The 20,752-nt window shown below is 41.4% G+C and overlaps 1 protein-coding gene across 1 annotated transcript in view; it reads left to right on the top strand.

Annotated features, from left to right (window-relative positions):
* Positions 1-266: 266 nt before the first annotated feature.
* Positions 267-20,752, top strand: part of LOC103179075 (liprin-alpha-4) — a 58,255-nt gene continuing 37,769 nt past the window's right edge. The window contains exons 1-6 of the mRNA XM_007894159.2: positions 267-362; positions 1,013-1,177; positions 2,140-2,214; positions 16,668-16,781; positions 19,147-19,368; positions 20,321-20,467. Coding sequence (XP_007892350.1) covers positions 1,067-1,177; positions 2,140-2,214; positions 16,668-16,781; positions 19,147-19,368; positions 20,321-20,467 — 669 coding nt within the window. The 5' untranslated portion in view covers positions 267-362; positions 1,013-1,066. The remainder of the gene's footprint in view (positions 363-1,012; positions 1,178-2,139; positions 2,215-16,667; positions 16,782-19,146; positions 19,369-20,320; positions 20,468-20,752) is intronic.

Here is a 20,752-nt window from a genome sequence, read left to right as displayed (position 1 = left end):
TGTGCTTGCAAGTGTGGTCAGCTCCATCTCAGCAACACCACAACCGATGGCAAACTAAATGGCCATCTTTACAATGGAAGATTCTTTCTTTTTCATTTTTTAGCATTCCTATTAGTCACCAAGAGATTTCTTTAACGCTAACAGCCAATGTTAAAAATACTGCATCCTGATCTGAAAAGGTCTCATATGAAAGATTTGTGAATAGATTGCGTTTAAAGTGCCAACTGTAACTCAATGTTTGCTCTCCTGTTCCCTTTTAGGAGTTTGCTGCCCTGACAAAAGAGCTGAATGCCTGCAGGGAGCAGCTTTTGGAGAAAGAAGAGGAAATTTCCGAACTGAAAGCAGAGAGGAACAATACCAGAGTGAGCAATCAGGCCCTGGCTCTTACAGGGTTGCCTGTCTGATAGGACAGTATCAGCTGTAATATTTAAATGCTCTGTGGATGGTAAAGTACAGAATGACAAGACTTCTCACCATCTTCCGTTGCATTTGTTCCTTGAAATGTGTCTTTTGAGGATGAGAAATGTTTTCTGTAAATGTTTTCTTCCCTCTGCTGGCCTTGGATCTTTCTGCTTCTTTTGTGATCAGCAACCATGACAGATGAATCTCTCCCCCAAACCAGGCAGTGCTGCTCTCAAACCAGCTGGTGGGAATAGCTTAGAGGCTGTGTAGCACCAGCTGAGTATCTGGTGACTGGTGTCTGGTGCAGAAAGTTGAGTGGTGAGATTTCGTGCAGTATGCTCAAATACCCTCTGGCACAGCACAAAAAAGTCTGCGTTTCTACCTTTACAAACTTATTCGACACAACAGTAAGGTTTGCTTGAGCACAGGGTTATTTTTTAGGTGTTGGGTGATCTATGATGTTTGCACAACTTCCGTTCAGATTATCTGTAAACCAACATTTAAGTTTAATTTGTTGGACACAGCAGTGTGCACTGGTACTCAATGAATATTCACCAACAGCCACATAGTGGAGTTGTGACTGACCCATGAGATGATTTTATTCCCACAGTTATTACTGGAACATCTGGAATGCCTTGTGTCGAGACATGAGCGATCCCTGCGGATGACAGTGGTGAAGCGACAAGCACAATCTCCATCAGGCGTTTCCAGTGAAGTGGAAGTCTTGAAAGCCCTAAAATCACTGTTTGAACATCATAAAGCTTTAGATGAAAAGGTGAGAAAGGTCATTGTCTGGGCAGGAAGCAAATACTTATGGCTTTCAAAGGATTGAGGTTGAGCTTTACTAAATTTACTGACTCTCTAATATATAAATGGACTATGTATAACTTAAGTTTATAAGTCTGCACTGAGATTTGGCTTAATACAAAATGATTGAATGTACCTCTGAAGGCATAATTAGTTTTTTTGGTCAGCTGGGTGTCTGACACAAGCAGAAACCCATCACTATTCTTAAGACTATCCAAACCAGATTGAGAGTTCCATAGGTGTCCGCCACCTGCACATAGAAATTTCCCTGCGTGTAGAATGGAATATGCACTCTCTCCCTGGAGGGATGACCACTGCTTCCCTAATTCCAGAGAGTATTAGGCACAGGCTGGAAAGAGCCAAGGCTTATGGGCAACCCCAGAGTGTGTGTTGGGGTAACTGCAGGAGTTAAAAATGCATTTCTTGCCATTGAGAGAACCATCTGGTAAGCTTCCCTACTGCTTGTCCAGCTAGGACCACACTATTATTTACAGTCAATTCACTTTACAGTATATTCTGTGAAGCGCTTTGGGACGTCCTCCCGACGTGAAAAGCGCTATATCAAATGCAAGGATTATTATTATTATTAAGGTTAACAAGAGATGGGTGGGATGAATCCTGCCCCCAGTGATTGTGCTACCATTCCAAGTGTCACCAATGAGCCAGGGTGGCTGTGCTGTCATCAGAGACCTGTGGACCTGCCTGACTCAGGAACTGACTATCAAGATCTCCACAGAGGATTGACTCAATTCCGCTGTTCTGTTGCCAAGCGTACATCAGATCTAAACAGATCCCATTTACCTCCGTGGCTCCAGCATGTTAGCCAGGCTCTGCTTCTTTCATAATGACTAGCTCTGCTGCTTGTTTAATGTAAGATAATGTAAGCATGATGTGAATGATTGATTGAAATTCCTCTTTGAATTTCTGAAGGTTCGAGAACGTCTCCGTGTGGCACTAGAGCGGGTGTCAACACTGGAAGATCAGCTGTCTGTTACCAACCAAGAGGTAAGTCTGTAAACTGGCACCAAGCTGGTGACAGCATGACTGAACCCTTCATTTCACTCCGTTCTACTTGAAATATTTTGTGCAATTTTGGGCAGTGCACTTGTTAATGGATATTGCTAAATTCATGGTTATGAAGAGTGAGCAGGATGATTGTGGGATCAGGCTCTGTGTAATGAGAAACTGTTTATTCAGGCCAGCTAAATGTGTCTGTGACTGTAAACTGCAGTGAGACCCTTTATAGCATGATCTTTGTTGCACCGTCAAGGAAGATAGTCACTAGTTGGTCGTTTGGCATCTGACAAGCACAGGTTTGAGCCCTCACTAGGTGGCTGGCAGGTACCAGGAACTCCCTGTGAGCTTTCACTGGGCAACACAGCTCAGCATGAAATACCTGAGAATTGCCACCATATTCCTGTCCGCAGCTCAGGCCCACATCCCTTCCCATTGAGCCATGGTTCCATCAATTGGAAGTGCGGAGCTTAAGCAGCAGCTTCTTGCCTCTCCACACGCCGATCAAGGTGGATTCCAGGCTCTGGATGTACGAAGGTGTGTTCACGAACTTGGGCTCCAGGTAACACTTTCCAGCAGCTGTAGCCACAAACCTCAGAGTTTCCTCATCAACTATCTGGCGGGTATCTGCCTTCAGCATGGTGGGAGGACTTTTACAGGACAGCTTGTGATGTGCCATCCACTTTGATATTCTTAAGGTCCAAGTCCAATACTGTGTACTAGCTGCTTAATCCAGGTCCTCATGTGAGGGGCCTTGGCAAATAGACTCTGTGAATCCACCTCCCTCCTGTGCTGAACATGAAGGCAGCAATTCCAGCGGTTTGAACTCAGTGTCAGTCGAAGCTTGGTTTAAAGAGAGTGGACCTGCCTTTGTTAGTTCTCCACAGGGACAGTAGTGGGAACAATATAGTACTAATCATTCCTATAGGGAATAAATATACATTGGAATTTCTTTCATGTGGAATTTCAGTGGAAGTTTAATGAAGTTCCACCTAAGAGGCAGTCATGTCACCAAATGTGTAGCATAAATGAGGTGTCAGACATCTCGATCCATGTTGGAGCTGAGTCTCTGTTGCTTCAATCACACACCAGGTTTTGCTTAGTAACATTAAGAAAAAAAGCCCTGATCTGCCAAAATCCTGTGGTTTTCCCAGCTCATTACAAGCCACATGGAGCGTGCAGTGGAAATCTCACTTCTCAATGCACATCACTATACTGGCAGAAATTAGGCTGATTCACGGAATAAACTCAGCACCAGATAGCACAAACCTAATAAAATAACAAACCACTGGTGAGTCCTGCAACATGAACTGTCCCAGCGTGTAAAACTCGCATAAGTCGTCTCTTTATAAATCGTATAATCGCCTAAGTCGAACATGCACCCCAGTCCCATTTAGTGTCCTAACAAAAAATATTTAACTTGCTTTGCACTAGTCCTTTGGGCAAGGAATTGTGCATGGCATTGAGGGGAACATGCTAAGTAAATGTATGGAAGACTAGCATGTTTTGAGTGGTAACCACCTTTCTGTTACAATAATTCATGTTGATGAGAATGACTTGCTTCAGTACTATATTGAAGCAATATTCGGTGTCAAGTTGACTCAGTCAGTGGCACTGAGTATATTCACTTACAAATATACAGTTCACTTTACAGTATATTCTGTGAGCACTTTGAGAAGTCTAGAAGACATGAAAAGCACTATATCAAATGCAAGGATTATTATTTTATTATATCACTCTCATATGAGTCAAAAGCTTGTGGGTTCATGCCCCACATTGTGACTTGAACTCACACAGAGCAGTCTGACACTCCAGTGCAGCGCTGAGGTTGCATTGCATTGTCAGAGGTTCCATCCTTCAGATGAGGCATTAAACTGAGGACCCTTCTGCCCGTCCAGGACATTAAAGATCCCATAGTGCTATTTCGAAACGTAAGGCATCGAGTATCCTGGCCAACAATCCCCCAGATAAAATTGATCATTCACTTTATGGTTGTTTGTGGGACATTACTGGGTGCAAAAAGCTGGCCCATTTGTTTACAAATACACAGTATGTTTTACAGTAAATCCATCGAGGTGCTTTGAGATATTTTCCTGACATGAAAGGCACCATATAAAATGTCAGGATTGTTAGCATGATTAATAACACAATTGGCACTATCTGTGTTTGTATCAAATTCCTTTAACAATATATCGATAAAGCTTCTAATTATTATTATTATTCGTAAAATAACGTAATTCTACTGGAACAGTGTAAGTGTCTCTAATTGATACTGTGAATGGAATGCTCTGTAATTATGCCTCTTTGATCTCACAAATGAGAATGGGTTCCTAATTACCTGCTATGATTGTCAATTGAGTTTGATAACAACAACAGCTTGCATTTATACAGCACCCTTCATGTAGGATAGCGTCTCACAGCACTTAGCAGTGGCGGACACCGAATCCGGGGGTAACCATAGGCACGGTCGAAGAGGAAGGTCTTCAATCGTGATCTGAAAAAGGGGAAGGAGGGGACAAGACAGAGGGATTGAAAGAGAGAGTTCCTAAGTTTCAGGTCATAGTGGCTGAAAACATGGCCGCTGATGGTGGAGCGGAGGAGACTAAGGACAAGGAGCAGGCAGGAGCCATCCGCACGCAGATGGCAGATGATGGAGTGGTGAATAAGAAGGTCAGAGAGGTAGGGAGGTGCCAGGGCATGAAGGCATTTGTAGACAAGTGTGAGGATCTTGATATTGATCCATTCTGTGATAGGGAGCCAATGGAGCTTGGCAAGGACTGGGATGATGAGGATACAGAGTTTAGAGCGGGTAAGTATATGGGTAGCGAGTTCTGAGTTAGTTGGATTACTTGACTTGAGAGACCAATAACACCTGAAAGCAGACAGCTTACAGAAAGGACGTATTTCGTTTACACTTTGTCATGTGGAATATGATGGGCTCAGATGATTGCGATTCAAACTTTCAGATCAAGCTGTGGATTTAGGAATAGGCCCTTCGGTGTTTTTTTTATGCTGAGCACACAAATATCCCATGATAGAGTCCTGTAGCTTAGTGGATAGAGCACTCGGCTTGCAAGTGAGGACCTGAGTTTGATTCCCGGCAGCACGAAACATTGGGCAAGTTTCCTTACTTCACACACCTCTGTTTACCTCGCAGTAAAGTAGGAACCCGGTTGTTAGTCGATTGGGTGATTGCTTTTCTGGGGTAATAATCACTTCAAAAAGAAAAATAAATAAATATGAATAATTTGGTCACTCAATCCACGACTGTTTATTGGACACTGCTGTGCGCAATTGGCTGCCGCATTTGGCCCACAAAATATACAGTCAATTCACTTTACAGTACATTCTGTGAAGCGCTTTGAGACGTCTCGAAGATGTGATAAGGCGCTGTATCAATTGCAAGAACTTTTATTATGATACATCCTGAACTTTATATTTTTATGCAATTATCTCGAAATGATTTGCCTCTCAGCCTGCAGTAATAATGTCACAAGCTGTTAGTTATATGGAGTGACTGGGGTAAATTAATTGAAAACCTGCATGCAAAAGAAATTGTATATTTTCTATAAAGGAAACAGTAGCTACAGTGTTCACAGCTGTAATTTGCTCTCTGGGTTCCGATGACTCGAACAAACCCTTTCAGCTTTGCTCATGTGAGTTTTGCCAGCATGGTTTTCCAAGGAGCTTATTAGCTTTCCTTATTTTTGTCCTGTATATTGATGCAGGTGGAAGACAAGAATTGTTATTAATTTGGGTGTAGTGTATCCTAAGTCAATGCTTAGACATGCAGTTATGCCCAGGCTAAGTGAGGGGAGGAGGAGAAGGAAGGGATTGTAAGTGAGGTCAAAGAGATAGATTTTGAGGCAGGACTTGAAGACAGAAAGGGACGAGATGCAAGGGTAGAAGAAGTTCCAGAGGTTACGGGTTATAGACCTGAAAGCTTGGTCATCGAGCTAACCGAGTAGAGGTTGATCCACTGAGAGGAAGGGAGTAGGTGTGCCAAGTTGGGTGCAAGTGAGAATGCGAGCAGCAGAGGCTTCAGTACATTGGAGCATGTGATGGTGCGGCTCGAGAGAGCAATGAAGAATGGTTCGAGAAGTCCAGGTAATAAAGATGACATTTGGTGTGAGATAGGGGTCGAGGTGGGTGATATGGCAGAGGTGAAGAAAAGCAGTCTTGCTCAGAGACCAGATGTGAGTGAGAAAGCAGAGCTGAGGATCGAAACAGAGACTAAGGTTACACACTGGTTTGGAGAGATTGCGAGAGAGGCCAGGAGATTGAGAAGGTTGGAGCTAAACGTGAGGAGATGTTGGCAGGAGCCGAGGAGGATGGTTTCTGTCTTGGAAATGTTTAGGTGCTGGAAATTTCAGCTCATCCAGGCCTTCATGTCTGGGTCAAACAGACAGAACCTCAGTGGGTCTGGAATCAGTAGTGGATGCAAAACTCAAAGCTCAAAGCAAAACCATTCAAGGTCAACAAAGAAAGTTTGTTTTTGTGTTAGTTATTGTGTCTCTCTGCACAAGCAGCACATTAAATCAGCGCCTTGGGACGTCCTCCCGACGTGAAAAACGCTATACAAATGTAATCTTGTTATTGTTAAAATACAGCAGTGTTGTTACCAAATGTAGAAATATAATTGGCAGCAATGGTGCAATATTAGCCTGCCATAGAGCGCCCCCTGTTGACCTCATTTGGCACTAGCTGATTTTGTTGCTGAACGTTTGACCGATCACATATAGGAAGAAGGCTCAACAAACAGAAAATAATTCACAAATTCAAAACATTGTTTACATCTTACTGCCTTAAACATTCCACAGTGTAAATGTGCTGAATTTTGACAGGACAACAGCACAAGGTGTTACAAGCACCTCTCCCAAACCAAAACCCAAGGCGCTGGACAGTGAAGGGTTTACACCTGAGGTGGGGGTTGGAATCAAGTGGGATGGAGGGGGGCTGGGTAGATGACCAAAGGCATAATAGAAGAGGAATGTCTTGAGATGGGCCTTGAAGGAGGCAAGGGAGGGAGTGAAGCGGAGGGTCTGCGGGGTGGAGTTCCAGAGGGTGAGGGCAGAAAGGCTGAAGGCCCGCCCGCTGATGGTGGAGCACTCGGGGGACATGGAGTAGACCAGTGCCCGCCGAGCGGAGGGAGTGAGCAGGTTGGTAAAGGTTTAGTTGGTCACAGAGGTAGGGAGGAGCAAGGCCTTGGCTGGCTTTAAAGATAAGGATGAGGATCTTGAACTCGATCCTCTGGGGGATGGGCATCCAGGGGAGCTCTGACTAATCTGCAGCTTTTGGAGAGAAGAGTTGGGAGGTCCAGCGAGCAGGGAATCAACATAGTCAAGCCTAGACATAATGTAGGCGTGGATAGAGGCTGTTGAGATAGTGGCGGAGGTGGGCAATGTTGCGGAGGTGGGAACGACAGAACTGGTCATGAACTGGATGCTCAGATCCTCTAGGAATGTAAATACACTTACACACTATTCTGATGCTAAATGAAGAAAGCATCATGCATTTGGGTCACTAGCCCATACTCAATGCCCGCTCTCTTTCAAACAAAGCCCTCAGTGTTTGAAAACAGTGACATCCTTGGACTCCCTGAAACCTAGCTCAGCCCAGGTGACACCTTCCCTCTCAGCAAGGTAAGTCTCCGTTAACTTTCCCCTTTCCAACACTTCACTCTATTAGCATATGGTCCCACAATATCATTCTTCCTGAGCAAACTCTCCTGTCCCAATACAATGCAGCACAGTTTAAAAAATACTACATATACTATAAATTGCACATCCATCTTATGTATTTTGTTGAGCATCAATTAGGTCAGATTAAAAAATCTGGATGGTTTATACAAGTTTCCCCGAAGATGTAATATCTTATGTAGGTCTCTGTCTCTCCGCTGCTTAATATCCCAGCCAAACAAGCGTGCTGGCGGCCTGCTGCACGGTGTTCCAGACAATTGTTAAGAAGGTGCAGAGTGTGATCCTGAAGGTTCTCTCCCCCATTCCTGCTGGGAAGTACTTGAACTGCTCTTAGTAATTCCCAACAGTGAGATGACAGAATGAGAAATCTTAACTGCAAACCTTCGGTCCACTCCATAGCATAGCTCACTGTATTCTGTAAACCACCAATAAATTACACAAAATACAGAAGATAAAGGAGTTTGATCTGCAAACTGTTATACCGAACCAGGTTAAAAGAGGCACTTCTTGGAGGGGAAATCTATTCCATGGATGATCACCTTAATCCTCAGTAGGAGATCCATGCCTTTTAAGGTAACCTTTGGCACCTTTTGAGTATTTAGCATTTGATATCAGGCCTTAACCTGTCCCTGAGATGTCTGAAAGTGCTTCACAGGATTTTATCTTGTATTTGTAAGCAAACACGGTAGCTCATTTGTGCACAGCAATGTCCCACAAACAGCCATGAAGTGGGTGCTCAGTTTTATCTGGGGGATTTGTTGCCCAGGACACTGGGAGAAATTCCCTTCTCTTTTAGTGCTATGGGATCTTTAACATCCACTTGAAAAGGCAGATTGGACCAATTTAATGCCTCATCCAAAGGAAGGGTACCTCTAAAATGTATCACTCCCTTAGCACTGCATTGGCACCAAGGCATTAGAATAGGTTATACTCATAAAACTTTCAATAGTGAATGGGAGGAATGCTGTGTCTTGAGTCAGAAAATTCCCACCATGTATGAAATCTTTAAACTACTGTTTAACTTCATGCTCAAAGAAGCTTTCAGTTTGGCCTTGCTGGAATGTCTGGTACAGATATAATTAGAATGTTATTCAGCCCTGTTTTAGACAGGAGTCGTGGATAGCGAGGCATCTGTCAGTTTCAGTGGATCTTTTTTGATTTTATTAAAATTATTGTTCGGACGCTGAGAGAAGATTACATTGCCTGCCATGCTTTTGAAATGTTTGCTGAATCTCCCGGTGTGAGGGAGCTGAATTGATTTCACAATGACTCGTCCAAGGTCTGACTGCATTTCCGCTGACAATTGTGCAGTTGCCGAACAGACAGACTCGCTAATTCATTCAAGTCAGTAACCTTGGTCGTGTCTTAAGCACAGTGCTTTGAAGAAATACACAATAACAACAAAGGAACAAAGCAATTATTGATCACAGTTTTTCTTTCTTTAGCAATGAACATAGCACAGTGCTGGTGTCAGGCACAGGGAAATCTTTTTTCACAGTGGGGGTGTGGGGGAACCACAAATGTGATGTAGCCTTGTGACATTGTTTTGCCTGATATCGGTTAGAGTCAACCTTACCAGTTTCCAGCAGGCAAGAGTGCTACCCACTGAACCATGTAGGCAAGATGACATCTGCTCCTAGGTTCATGGTCACGTGTAAAGGATTTTCAATTCTTCTGTTTGTGAGCTGGCATTTAATGTACCAAGCTTCTCACTGGTTCCTTGTTCTCTGGGGAGTGCCAGAATAACTCTTTCTACCAAGGATTTGAGGTCAATGTTAGCTGAAGTGATTCGGATGGTGCCATTCTTAATAAAGGATATGGGAACGGAACACATCATGTGGGTGATTATGGCATTGTAGCATCTTAAAGGGCATTTCACGTTCTAAAACTCCAGCATGCTTCGAATTTGCATCAGTGTTGTTCTGAATGGAGCCAAACCAGCACTTCCGCAGGCTCCAGGCAAGAACGGCAGAGCGTCACAGCTCTGCTTTTTTCAAATGATTTCTCACTGGGTTTAATGATGGTATTTCTATAATTCTTGAAACTCTCTTTTGCGTATTCCCTGTAGATCTCTTCTGCTTATCATACGCCAGTACAGTAACTGGTAAACTGAATGTGAAACAGCAGGATTTCATTTAATAAATGGTCAAAATGTAGAGGCTCTCAGAGAAACTGTACATTTCATTTGTAATAATCTGACCTTGAACTTCTTCATCCTAATATTTTTATCCCAATCACGTGGTAGACTTTCATATCTACATCCTAGTTTATCTCTGTTTTCAAGATGATTGTGGTGTCTCCTGTTGCAGTACTGTCTCTGTGAGTCTGTGCTGAGCTTTATTTGGTTTCTGTATTGGGTCAGCAAAATGATTGTGACAATAGCTGTGAGATATAACCTAGTTTTATAACCCCCTCTCCCCCTTCCCCATACCTCAAACTTGTTATCACTCATGGCCTGAACATCTCTGATCTGTCCATCACAGACAAGGCCATCATAGACCATTTCCTCATCTCCCTCTCCTCTCGCATCCGCCTCCCCTCTTCCAAGCTGCTAAACAATCACCTCTCTGCAATCCTTCAATTCTTTTGCTCCCCTGAAATCTAGGGCTGTCTCCAAATCTCCAAGCCACTACACCCCGAAACTCTGGAACACTCTTCCTCTATCCCTCTGCCTTGTCCTGCCCTTCCACAGCTCACGCCTGAAAATCTTCCTCTTTGACCTTGCCTACGGTCACCTCCCCCTCCCCCCCGGCTCAGCATCGTGCTCCACCACTGTCAATATAAATGCAAGTTGTTGTGGTAGCTTTGTGTAGTAATTTATAGATTACCATCTTTTTGTGTAAAATGGAATAGAATCATATTTCACGAGGAGTACAGATCCTCAGTATTGCAGGTAATTTCAAACCAGATTTTTGAGACATCATCTGTCATTTATGAATATCTCTCTGTCATATACTCGGGCAATCTTTCAATGTCACTTTAATACCTGTAAATGTTTAAGGCAGACATTGCCTTGTAAAGCAGCTTAGCGTGCTGTGAGGGGTTGATCTGCCAAAGCCAAACCTGCCTATGCTGATCTCAAAGGGTCTTTAAATCTCTATTGCAAAGCACCATTACTACTGGAGATGCAAGTGTGATTCAGAAAGATGTACAGGTTACTGGAGAAGGAATGTAACCATTTGTAGTAAATATGAATCTCCAAGATGTTTTGCTATGAAAACGATTCTGAAAATGGTATTACGATTGCGCTTTTTGAGCTTGTACTGCAAAATACAATGTGGAAAACTGGTGAGCAGGAAACAGCTGTGGGAATGCCATATAATCAGATCTTTACAGAGTTTCTATTTAGAGACTGAAAAGCTGCTTTTAGGTAGATGAGCTTTTATTTTAGAAGGAAATTCGGCATCATTGAGGAGCCCGAGAGTGGCATCACCCAATCTGTCTGCAAGCCAATATGAATTAATATAAAGTAAATTCAAACTAAAAATCAGTCACCCTCCTACCCTCTCTGCCCTCCACCCTTCCTGATCCCGACCCCCAGCTTGGGTCCAAATCCCTAACTATCCAGCAGCTTGGGACGTCCTCCTGACGTGAAAGCCGCTATACAAATGTAATTTTGTATTGTATTTTGCAAAACTACCCTCTGATACATTACAACCTCTGACATCGCATCTCTGACATTTATGGTTCCCCTAGCAATGGTCACAAATGCTCTTTGTATCAATCTCCTAATATGTTCCCAATGACAGCATGCCAGAAAGGGGCTGTGGATTTCAGTGTTTTATTACAGTTGCAAACTGAGTATTTGATGATGCTTCATTCATGCAGTTTGGATTCTAAATACATTTCTACAGTTATTTTGTGTAGATCCTGGAACTTGGGTTTGTTCCATGGCAACAATAGCAGAACAGCCTGTATTTAGGACCTGGTCAAGTTATGTTCATGATGGAGGATCTGGTATTTGCTTAAATAATCTTTACATTTAATATAGAGTAGAAATTTACAGGACACAAGACTGCCATTTGGTCCATTTTGTCTGTGCTGCTCTGGAATGGAAGAACAAACCATTCAATCCTATTTACCTGGCCTTTCCCCTTATACCTCTGTAAATGACTCCTCTGTAGATATCTACCCTGTTCCTTCTTGAAAGTGAATGTGGATCCAACCTCGAGCATTAAACTGGGCAGGACATTCCACATCCTAACAACTATTTGTGTAAAAAAAATCCTTAATTTTCCCGTGTGCTCCTTTACTAATTATCCTAAATTGATGGCCTCTAGCAACTGACTCACCAACCAGTAGAAATAATTTCTCCCCATTGAGTCAATTAAAACTCCTCATTATTTTAAAGACCTCTATCAGGTCACCCTTCAACCTTCTCTGTTCCAATGAAAATATACCCTGTTCCTCTTATCTCTGCTCTTAGGTCAAACCACTCATCCCTGGTATTATGCGAGTAAATCTTCTCTCACCCTCGCTATGGCCCCGGTGTCTTCCTAAAGTAGAGTGACCAAAACTGGACACAATATTCTAACTGCGGTCTAATTATGATGCATACAGGTTAAACATCACCTGTTTCATTTAAATTCTTTGCCCCTATTTATAAAACCTTGGCTCCCATTAGCTTTTTTCACAGCTTTATCCACCTACCTTCCCACCTTTAAAGATTGATGTATTTAAGCTAAGCCCCAGCCCTTTCTCTGCTCTTCTCTTGCTACTATTCAGTGTATACTGAATGTATACGTGGAGTCCTGTAGCTCAGTGGTTAGAGCACTCGCTTTGCAAGCGAGAGACCTGAGTTCAATTCCAGGCAGAGGGCGAAACCTCGGGCAAGTTTCCTTACTCCACACAGAGCCTAATAATAATCCCTCCAAAACCAAAAACAATAATAAATTGGTCATTTTCAATCTACGACTGTTTGTGGGACATTGCTGTGCGCAATTGGCTGCCGCGTTCGCCCACAAATATACAGTCAATTCACTTTACAGTGTGTTCTGTGAAGCGCTTTGGGACGTCCTCCCGACGTGAAAAGCGCTATATCAAATGCAAGGATTATTATTATTATACTTGCACTGCCTATTCTTCCTCTCAAAATGTATATATAACCTCAGACTTTTCTGCACTCGTTTTTATCTGCCATAGCTTTCTCTCCCACACCCTGAGATCAGCTTTGCTGTTGTCAAGGGAATATTTTTACAAAAAGTCTACAATTTTTACGAACAAATCTTTCTGAAGAATGACAATTTGCATCATTATTCTGATTTTTTTTCCCCATTAGAATGTGACTGGAGGAGACTTCAGAAAGCCACTTTTCTATTTTTTTAACTTTTGAGTAATGAACTGAATTAACCATGACTAAAATGTTCTTAGATTCCCTCTAATTATAACTTACATTGTAAATGAATGGAAAGATTTTAAGATATTACATTACTCCCTGCCATCCCATATGCAGATAGATTATCTGTGAATTCTGGATGTTAATGGCATCTGTTAATGGAGATTACATTTTACTTCAATAGGAATAAGAGACTTCTTAATTTCAACCTTGATTCCAGTGCACTAGAATAAAAAGTATTCCACCACTCTGATTTAAAACCATGTGACATTTTTAAGGTTTAAATAATACAGTATGTTGCTGCACCCATCATTTTAGGAACATAGGAACAGGAGTAGGCCATTCAGCCCTTTGAGCCTGTTCCGCCATTCAATTAGATCATGGTTGATCTGTAACTCAATTTATCCTGTTAATTCTAATGTCCTGTTTTTCCCCATATCCCTTGATACTCCTGACCTACCAAACATCTATCAACTTCACTTTTGAAGGTGTGAATGGTGGTTAATCTGTTAGTCTGAAATATTAATGTCTTCCCTGAAATGTAATCTGGTTAAAATATAGTTTTACATTAAAATGATTAAAAATCAAGGTGATTATTAAGTAGTTATCTGATGGCCAAAGGGTTCATGCATGAAAATAACAATCTAATGAGGATTTTTGTGATACCAAAGGAATCACTGATTGTAGAAAAGACGATAGAAAAAAGTCTTAAGTCTGCTGGTATGAGGAATAAACTAGCTGAGGAAGACTGGAGAGAAAATCGGTAAACAATGGAAGATTTTTAACCACAAGATAGAAAATGTGCAGGAGAAATATATTCCATTAAGAAATAAGGGGAAATTAATCAATATTGGGATGGCATGGATGAATAAGAAGGTGAAAACAAACCCTCAGCTAATGAAACAAGCATTTGAAAATTACAGAATAAATAACGGAGAGGAAACAGCAAATGAAGGAAAGAGGTTAAAGAGACGTTAAGAGGGCAAATAGGAACCCTGAGGAGAAAATAGCAAAAAAACATAAAAAGAAATAGCAAGTTGTTCTATAGGCATATTAGCAATAAAAGATGGTTAAAGTTGGGATATTAATAATAATATTCCTTGCATTTCATATAGCCCCTTATCACATCATTGAGATGTCTCAAAATGATTCACAGTTTATACAGTAAAGTGAATTAACTGTATATTTTATGGGAGAAACATGGCAGGCAATTGCAGAATAGGTCCTGCCTTAGTCATGCAAGCTTTAACGGCAGGTTGGTGGGTTGCTCAGGGCAATTGAATTGTCACAGTGAAATTGTTAAACCTGAAGAAATTCTCAGATTTTCAATCCAAATAAAAGCTAGTGCTTGAGGTGATCTGAGTTGAATCCCTTATATACCATGTGTTAAAAACCTGTTCCCCAATATTTTGACTGAGGTGTTTTGAATAATGAAAGGAATTAACAGATTAGATTGACGATATATCCTTGGTTGAGCGTTCCCTTACAAAGGGAAAGCTTCAAAATCAGAACCAAGACAGTTAGAATTCGGGTCAAGAAGCCAGTGTCATCTTGGGCTTGGTTGGTAGCACTCTCACCAGGTAGGGGTTTCGAGACCCAGATTAGGACTTGAACTCACAGTCTAGGCTGACACCAGTGCAGTTTTGGGGGAGCACTGCTTTTATGGAGATGCCATCATTTGGATGAGATATTAAACCAAGGTCTTGACTGCCTGTTCAAGTGGACATTAAGGATCCCATTGCACCAGGAAATTTCTGAAGACATCTCCCGGTGTCCCAACAATCCCCCAAATAGAATCGATCATTCACTTTATGGCTGGTTCTGGGTCTTTGCTGTGCAAAATACACAATCACGACACTTGTAAGTCCTGTGAAACACTTTGAAAAATCTTCTCTATATAACAGGCATAATATCAAATGCAAATATTGGTCACCCCACTGTCAAACCATGAATCTTCCAGTCTGTGGAGCCCAGGTCTACACTGCAGTGGTATGCCTTTACCCGCTGGGCTAATGGAAGAGCCTGACAACTTTTGTCCAAGCATTAATATTGCAATACATGGAATATATTTGAATAATAAATAGAACCAATGGAGCCTGCTTAGAAGCAAGCAAAATGCAAACCAGGAAGAAGCTTGAGTCAAAATTGAACCAAGAAAATAGCCTTTGATTGAGGCTTTTATCGTGATAAAACTCCAGTTTGATTTTGGACACTCACACATCTGTAGTGGCACTAACTTGTTCTTCTGAATCTGATGTTATATTGGATGAATTAGCTTCATTATCCATAAAAAACAAGTTGAGATCTTCTGATATCTGCCAGTATATCCATTGAGGAAATTTCTTTTCATCAGTTGCAACATAAGTGTTTGATGTCGAAACTTAATAAGAGGCAAAATCAATGGTAATGAGGAGAGTTCTTCTTTCTGCTATCTCCCGGGGCCCAGCGCTGGCATCTTTATGCCATGTTCGTCTGCAATCCCAGCTGTCATTCAATTTCTGTTTCAATTATCTGAGCAACAAATTCTTTGAAAAAGCAATAGATTTTCTGATCCCATTATAACACACTTTCATGTTAGGCAGCCGACTCCAAATTGCCAATTGCGCACACCACACAAACAGCCATGAAGTGAATGACCTATTTTATTTGGGAGATTATTGGCCAGGACAGTATTTTTTCAGATAAGATTATTCAAGTCCACCTAAGAGGTGAACGGGACCTTGGTTTAACATCTCATCTGACAGATAGAAACTCCATCAATACAATGCTCCCCCAGCAATGTATTGGAGTGTCAGCATAGGATGTGAATGAGCGTTCAAAGTGCTGGTGTGGTGCTTTTACAAGAAGCCAAGAATACTAGCAACTGTGCCAAACTGACACGTTAAATGAGTTTAAGCACATTGAGGTTCATGCAACTTATGGTCTTTATCTTTTCTTTACATAGAATTTACGTAGATAAGGGATTCAACTCAGATCACCTCAAGCACCAGCTTTTATTTGGATTGAAGATCTGAGAATTTCCTCCGGTTTAGCAATTGCACTGTGACAATTCAATTTCCCTGAGCAACCCACCATCCTGCAGTTAAAGCTTGTATGGACTAAGGCAGGACGTATTTAGCTCAGACTACATTTGCAACTCTGAGGAAAGAATAGAGCAATTATTCAAATGCAATATTATTCAACAGTAAACTCTTATTATTGTTCGATAACTAATTCACCTGTGAGGCAATTGTATAGAGGAAAGCACTGTAGTGACTATAACCGGTTGCCTTTTTGTCTGTTTTGGTCATAAGACTCATTACCTTTAACTTGATGAACTCCTCAATGAACTCTCCTGTTGTCAGACCTGTAAATTGTTTAAATGTAAAGTGAATTGTTAAATGCTTTACCTTGTGCACCACTGTTTACAGATGACCATACTGAAACAACAGACTTCACACGCTCAGAGGAAGACAACAACTGGAGAGAGCTCTGAGCTAGAATTGAGAGATAGCACAGAACTTAACCAGAAGACAACCTGGAAGGTAAGCAAGCGATTTCAATGTTTTTTTTTGTTGAAAATCATTTTTTCCTTTATTTTTTGGTCAGCCAGGTGTCTAACACATTCAGAAACCCATCACTGTGCTTAAGAGTGTCCAAACCAAATGAGATTTCCATGCATCCCACCTAGACATGGAAATTCCAATGATAGATTGTTGGAATGGAATGCACACTCTCTCCCTGGAGGTCCTGCTGATGACAACAACAACAACAACAACAAGATTCCATTTATAAAGCGCCTTTCACGTCAGGAGGACGTCCCAAGGCGCTGCACAGTTGGGTCATGACCCGAGCAGGGGGGAAATGGTCAGGGTGAGGGGAGGGATGGGAGGGAGCGAGGAGGGGGGAAATGGTCAGGGTGAGGGGAGGGAAGGGAGGGAGCGAGGAGGGGGAAGAGAGTCGAGAGGGGAGCTGAAGGCACGGTCAAAGAGATGACCCAGACTGGCTGTGCCGTCATCATCAGTGCCCTGGAATACTGCGGACCTGTCTGGCTCAAGAATCGGACTACCGAGTCAGGGCTGGCTCGATTCTGACTTTCGGTTGCCAAACATGTCACCTTAGAGCCAGTTGAGCTCCAAGGAAACCCCACTTAACTTTTTTGCAATGTGAAAAGTGTTAAATAAAGGTAAATTGTACTGTAACAACATTTAAGCTCAGGAGGACTGTCTGAAAATGATAAACAGCCTCATTTGTAGATGTTCATTTAACGTGACTTTCAGCAACATCTAATTCTTCAATTGTCCTTTTGTTGCTTTAAGTAACAGCTTCCCTAATCGCTGTAGCTATTGATTAACTTTTGTTAATTGTCTGTACTTCTACTCCAATTGAACTCCACATTACCCAGGTTTTAGGAAGTAAAATATTTTCATGGTGCATCATTTTCTTTTTAAAGGGTTATTTGTTACTACAAGTGCCTAATATAACTTGTGCCAGTACGTGGAATAAGGATACGATAAATACTGAAAAGCCAAGCTATTCATCTTTTCTATCAACAAATGGTAGAAAGTAAATAAAGCATATAAGGTGTATTCGGAGGATAATGATTAAAGGGATTCTGGTAGCTGGACAGTCAGTTGGTTAAAGCATTGTTCTTTCCCCTTGGGAATATGGTTTAAACACCGTCAGATGATGAGATCGAAATAAATCTCTGCTCTGCTGGCTGTGAAGGTATGACTTGTGCTTAAGATCCTTTCGTTGCTGGCTCATCCTTATCATTCAGTCATTATTTAATGGGGACAAATCTAACCTAATATCCTATGATTGTCAGGTCAGCAAGGTCTTGCAAACACAGCATGGCCAGTGAAATGGCTAATTCATGTTATTGTTTAGACATAACATTTGAAAAAATTCAGAGAAAGTTAAATAAAACTGTCTAATATTAACTCGCTGCACTTAACAATGACTCTATGTGTTGCACTCTAGTTTGATTTGATCGTGATTGGAAATTTATGTAAATAACTTGGTTTCACATAGATATGTGAGGATAAAAGGGGATACATGAATCGTTAAGGGAATGTTCTTCATAGTAATTTATCGTCACATAACTACAATGCTTGCTTGTATCTTAATGAACAGCAGCAATGTACAAAGTAAAGATATTCTTGGTTGGCAGTGTTGCTTTCAACTTTGCTCATTTAGAAATCTATTTTGATACGTATTGTTTGAACTATATGGGTTAAAAGTGAGATATGTATATTTCTTTCAAAGAAGTCTACTCAGCATGTCAATCTCACTTTATTGCTTGATCAATTCCCATTTGGATACCTCAAAATCCAGAAAATAACATTTTATATGTTGGTCAAATGAATTTCAAAAGTGAATGTCTTAATTATAATGTTGGAAATATCTATAAAGAACCTTGTTATTCTCAGTTTGCATAGTCAGGTTCAAGAAACTGTTTGAAATGGTTGTAACATTTTTGGTTTCACTTTTAAACCTTGGAAATAATCGAGTAATTTTCCTAAATAAACTCTTAGCAAACACTCCTAGCTGAAAATGATTAAGTTTGTCAAATGTTATTTAATAAAATACTCCTTTTTTAAATAAATATTGAATTGAGTTGGTTTGTGATGTGTCAAAAATTTCTCAATGATTTAGTCTGGATTTCTTTTACTGTGTTGAGTAATTACGTGCAGGAGGCAGAACTAAACGTGCATTTGTTGATATTGGGCAAGGGCTGGATTGAACCTCTCCATAGTCATATTGCTATTGTCAGGACTTACACATGAATAATGGTCCCTTAGACAAGGCACTAGTTATTCATGTTCACTTAGTGCTTAATGTTACAGTCATTCAGTTTGAATGTTTGCCAACACCGGGGACATGGTTATTTTGCCTTTTTTTCTGCAGCGGCTTTCAAATGGTTCTATTGATGCAAACGATGAGGTCAGTCGGGTGGTGGAGTTGCAGGAGCTTCTGGAGAAGCAGAACTTTGAGACGGCACAAGTGAAAGAGCGTGTGTCCATGCTGTCAGCCCGCGTGGTGGAACTGGAGGAAGATCTGGACACAGCCAGAAAAGATCTCATTCGGTCAGAGGAGATGAACAATAAGTTCCAGAGAGACATTCGCGAGGTGAGACTTTGGTGAAACAGGAAATTAGGTCCAACATGTGGCAATTTCTGGTAGGAATACTTGTTACAGACATCAATAATACTGTTCATCACAGTAACTAGCAGGAACTCCCACTAAACACAATCTTCTATGGGAATTATTATTATTATTATAACAGCATTCTCATGAATTTTGGTAATGTTCTTTCAGTTGCAAGCCTAGTGGTTAGCATGCTCGTCCCGTAAGTGAGAGGACCGGGTTTGATTCCCAGGCGTGGAGAAGTTTGGGCAACCTTGGGCAAGTTTCCTTACTGTATTCTGTTTGCCAAGCAGTAAGTACGAACCCGATAGTTGATTGGCGGATCACTTTCCGCGGATAAAAATTCCCCCACCCCACCCCCGAAAAAAAAATTGGTCATTCACTCCACGACTGTTGGTGGGACACTTCTGTGCACAATTGGCTATATCTATAAGAAGGATATAACAGTCGTGGAAAGAGTACAGTGAAGGTTTATCAGGATGATACCAGGGCTGATAATGCCGTAAAGGTAAATTGGCTAGATTAGGCCTTTTTTCACAAGAGAAGAAACGTTTAAGAGGGGACCAAATGGAAGTGTTTAAAATTACATATTATAAGGTTAGCGTAAATAGGCTGTTCTCACTGGTTGAGGAGTCCATAATTAGGTACATAACCAGGGGATCTAAAACACAATTTAGGAGGTAGGGAGAAGTGGGTGTTTAGTCATGTGGAGTATAAACACTGGCATGGACTGGTTGGGCCAAATGGTCCTTTTCTATGCTGTATATTCTTTGTAAATCTGCACAACTTACTGCTTGACAGTGTATTCCATAACTCCATAAATACCGTGAATGATAAACTGATTGCACCACTAAGTTGTTGGTGTCAATGTCCTGTATATGGTGTCGTTCCTGGAATAACTTATGTCAGTTGTGTCTGTCTTTGCTGATTTCAGGCTATGGCCCAGAAGGATGATATGGAAGAGAGAATTACCACACTTGAAAAGCGCTACTTGTCTGCACAGAGAGAGTCCACCTCCTTACACGACCTTAATGACAAACTGGAAAATGAGCTTGCAAATAAGGATTCTCTCTACCGCCAGGTAACAAACTGTTTCAGTTGCTGAAGGATCAGTAAAGCTTCTGAACTAATTGTCATTGCTATTTCAAACTGGAAAATTTATAACTGAGTACTAAGTTACAGAACTAGCACTTAACCAGTTCTCCTACAGGATCACATTGTGTTTCTCAAAAGTGTTAAAGGGTTATTGTATGTACGACAAAAGTTTTTTTTGGTCAGTCTGGTGTGTGATATCACCATGCTTGAGTATGCAAACCAAGCTGAGAATTCCATGCATTCCTTCCTAAGCATGGAATGGACTTACAAG

The sequence above is a fragment of the Callorhinchus milii genome, unplaced genomic scaffold (genome assembly GCF_018977255.1).
Source record: "Callorhinchus milii isolate IMCB2004 unplaced genomic scaffold, IMCB_Cmil_1.0 Scaffold19, whole genome shotgun sequence".
In the NCBI taxonomy this organism is placed as follows: domain Eukaryota; kingdom Metazoa; phylum Chordata; class Chondrichthyes; order Chimaeriformes; family Callorhinchidae; genus Callorhinchus; species Callorhinchus milii.
The sequence above is the reverse complement of the archived record's forward strand: the minus strand, read 5'-3'. Positions and strand labels throughout refer to the sequence as shown.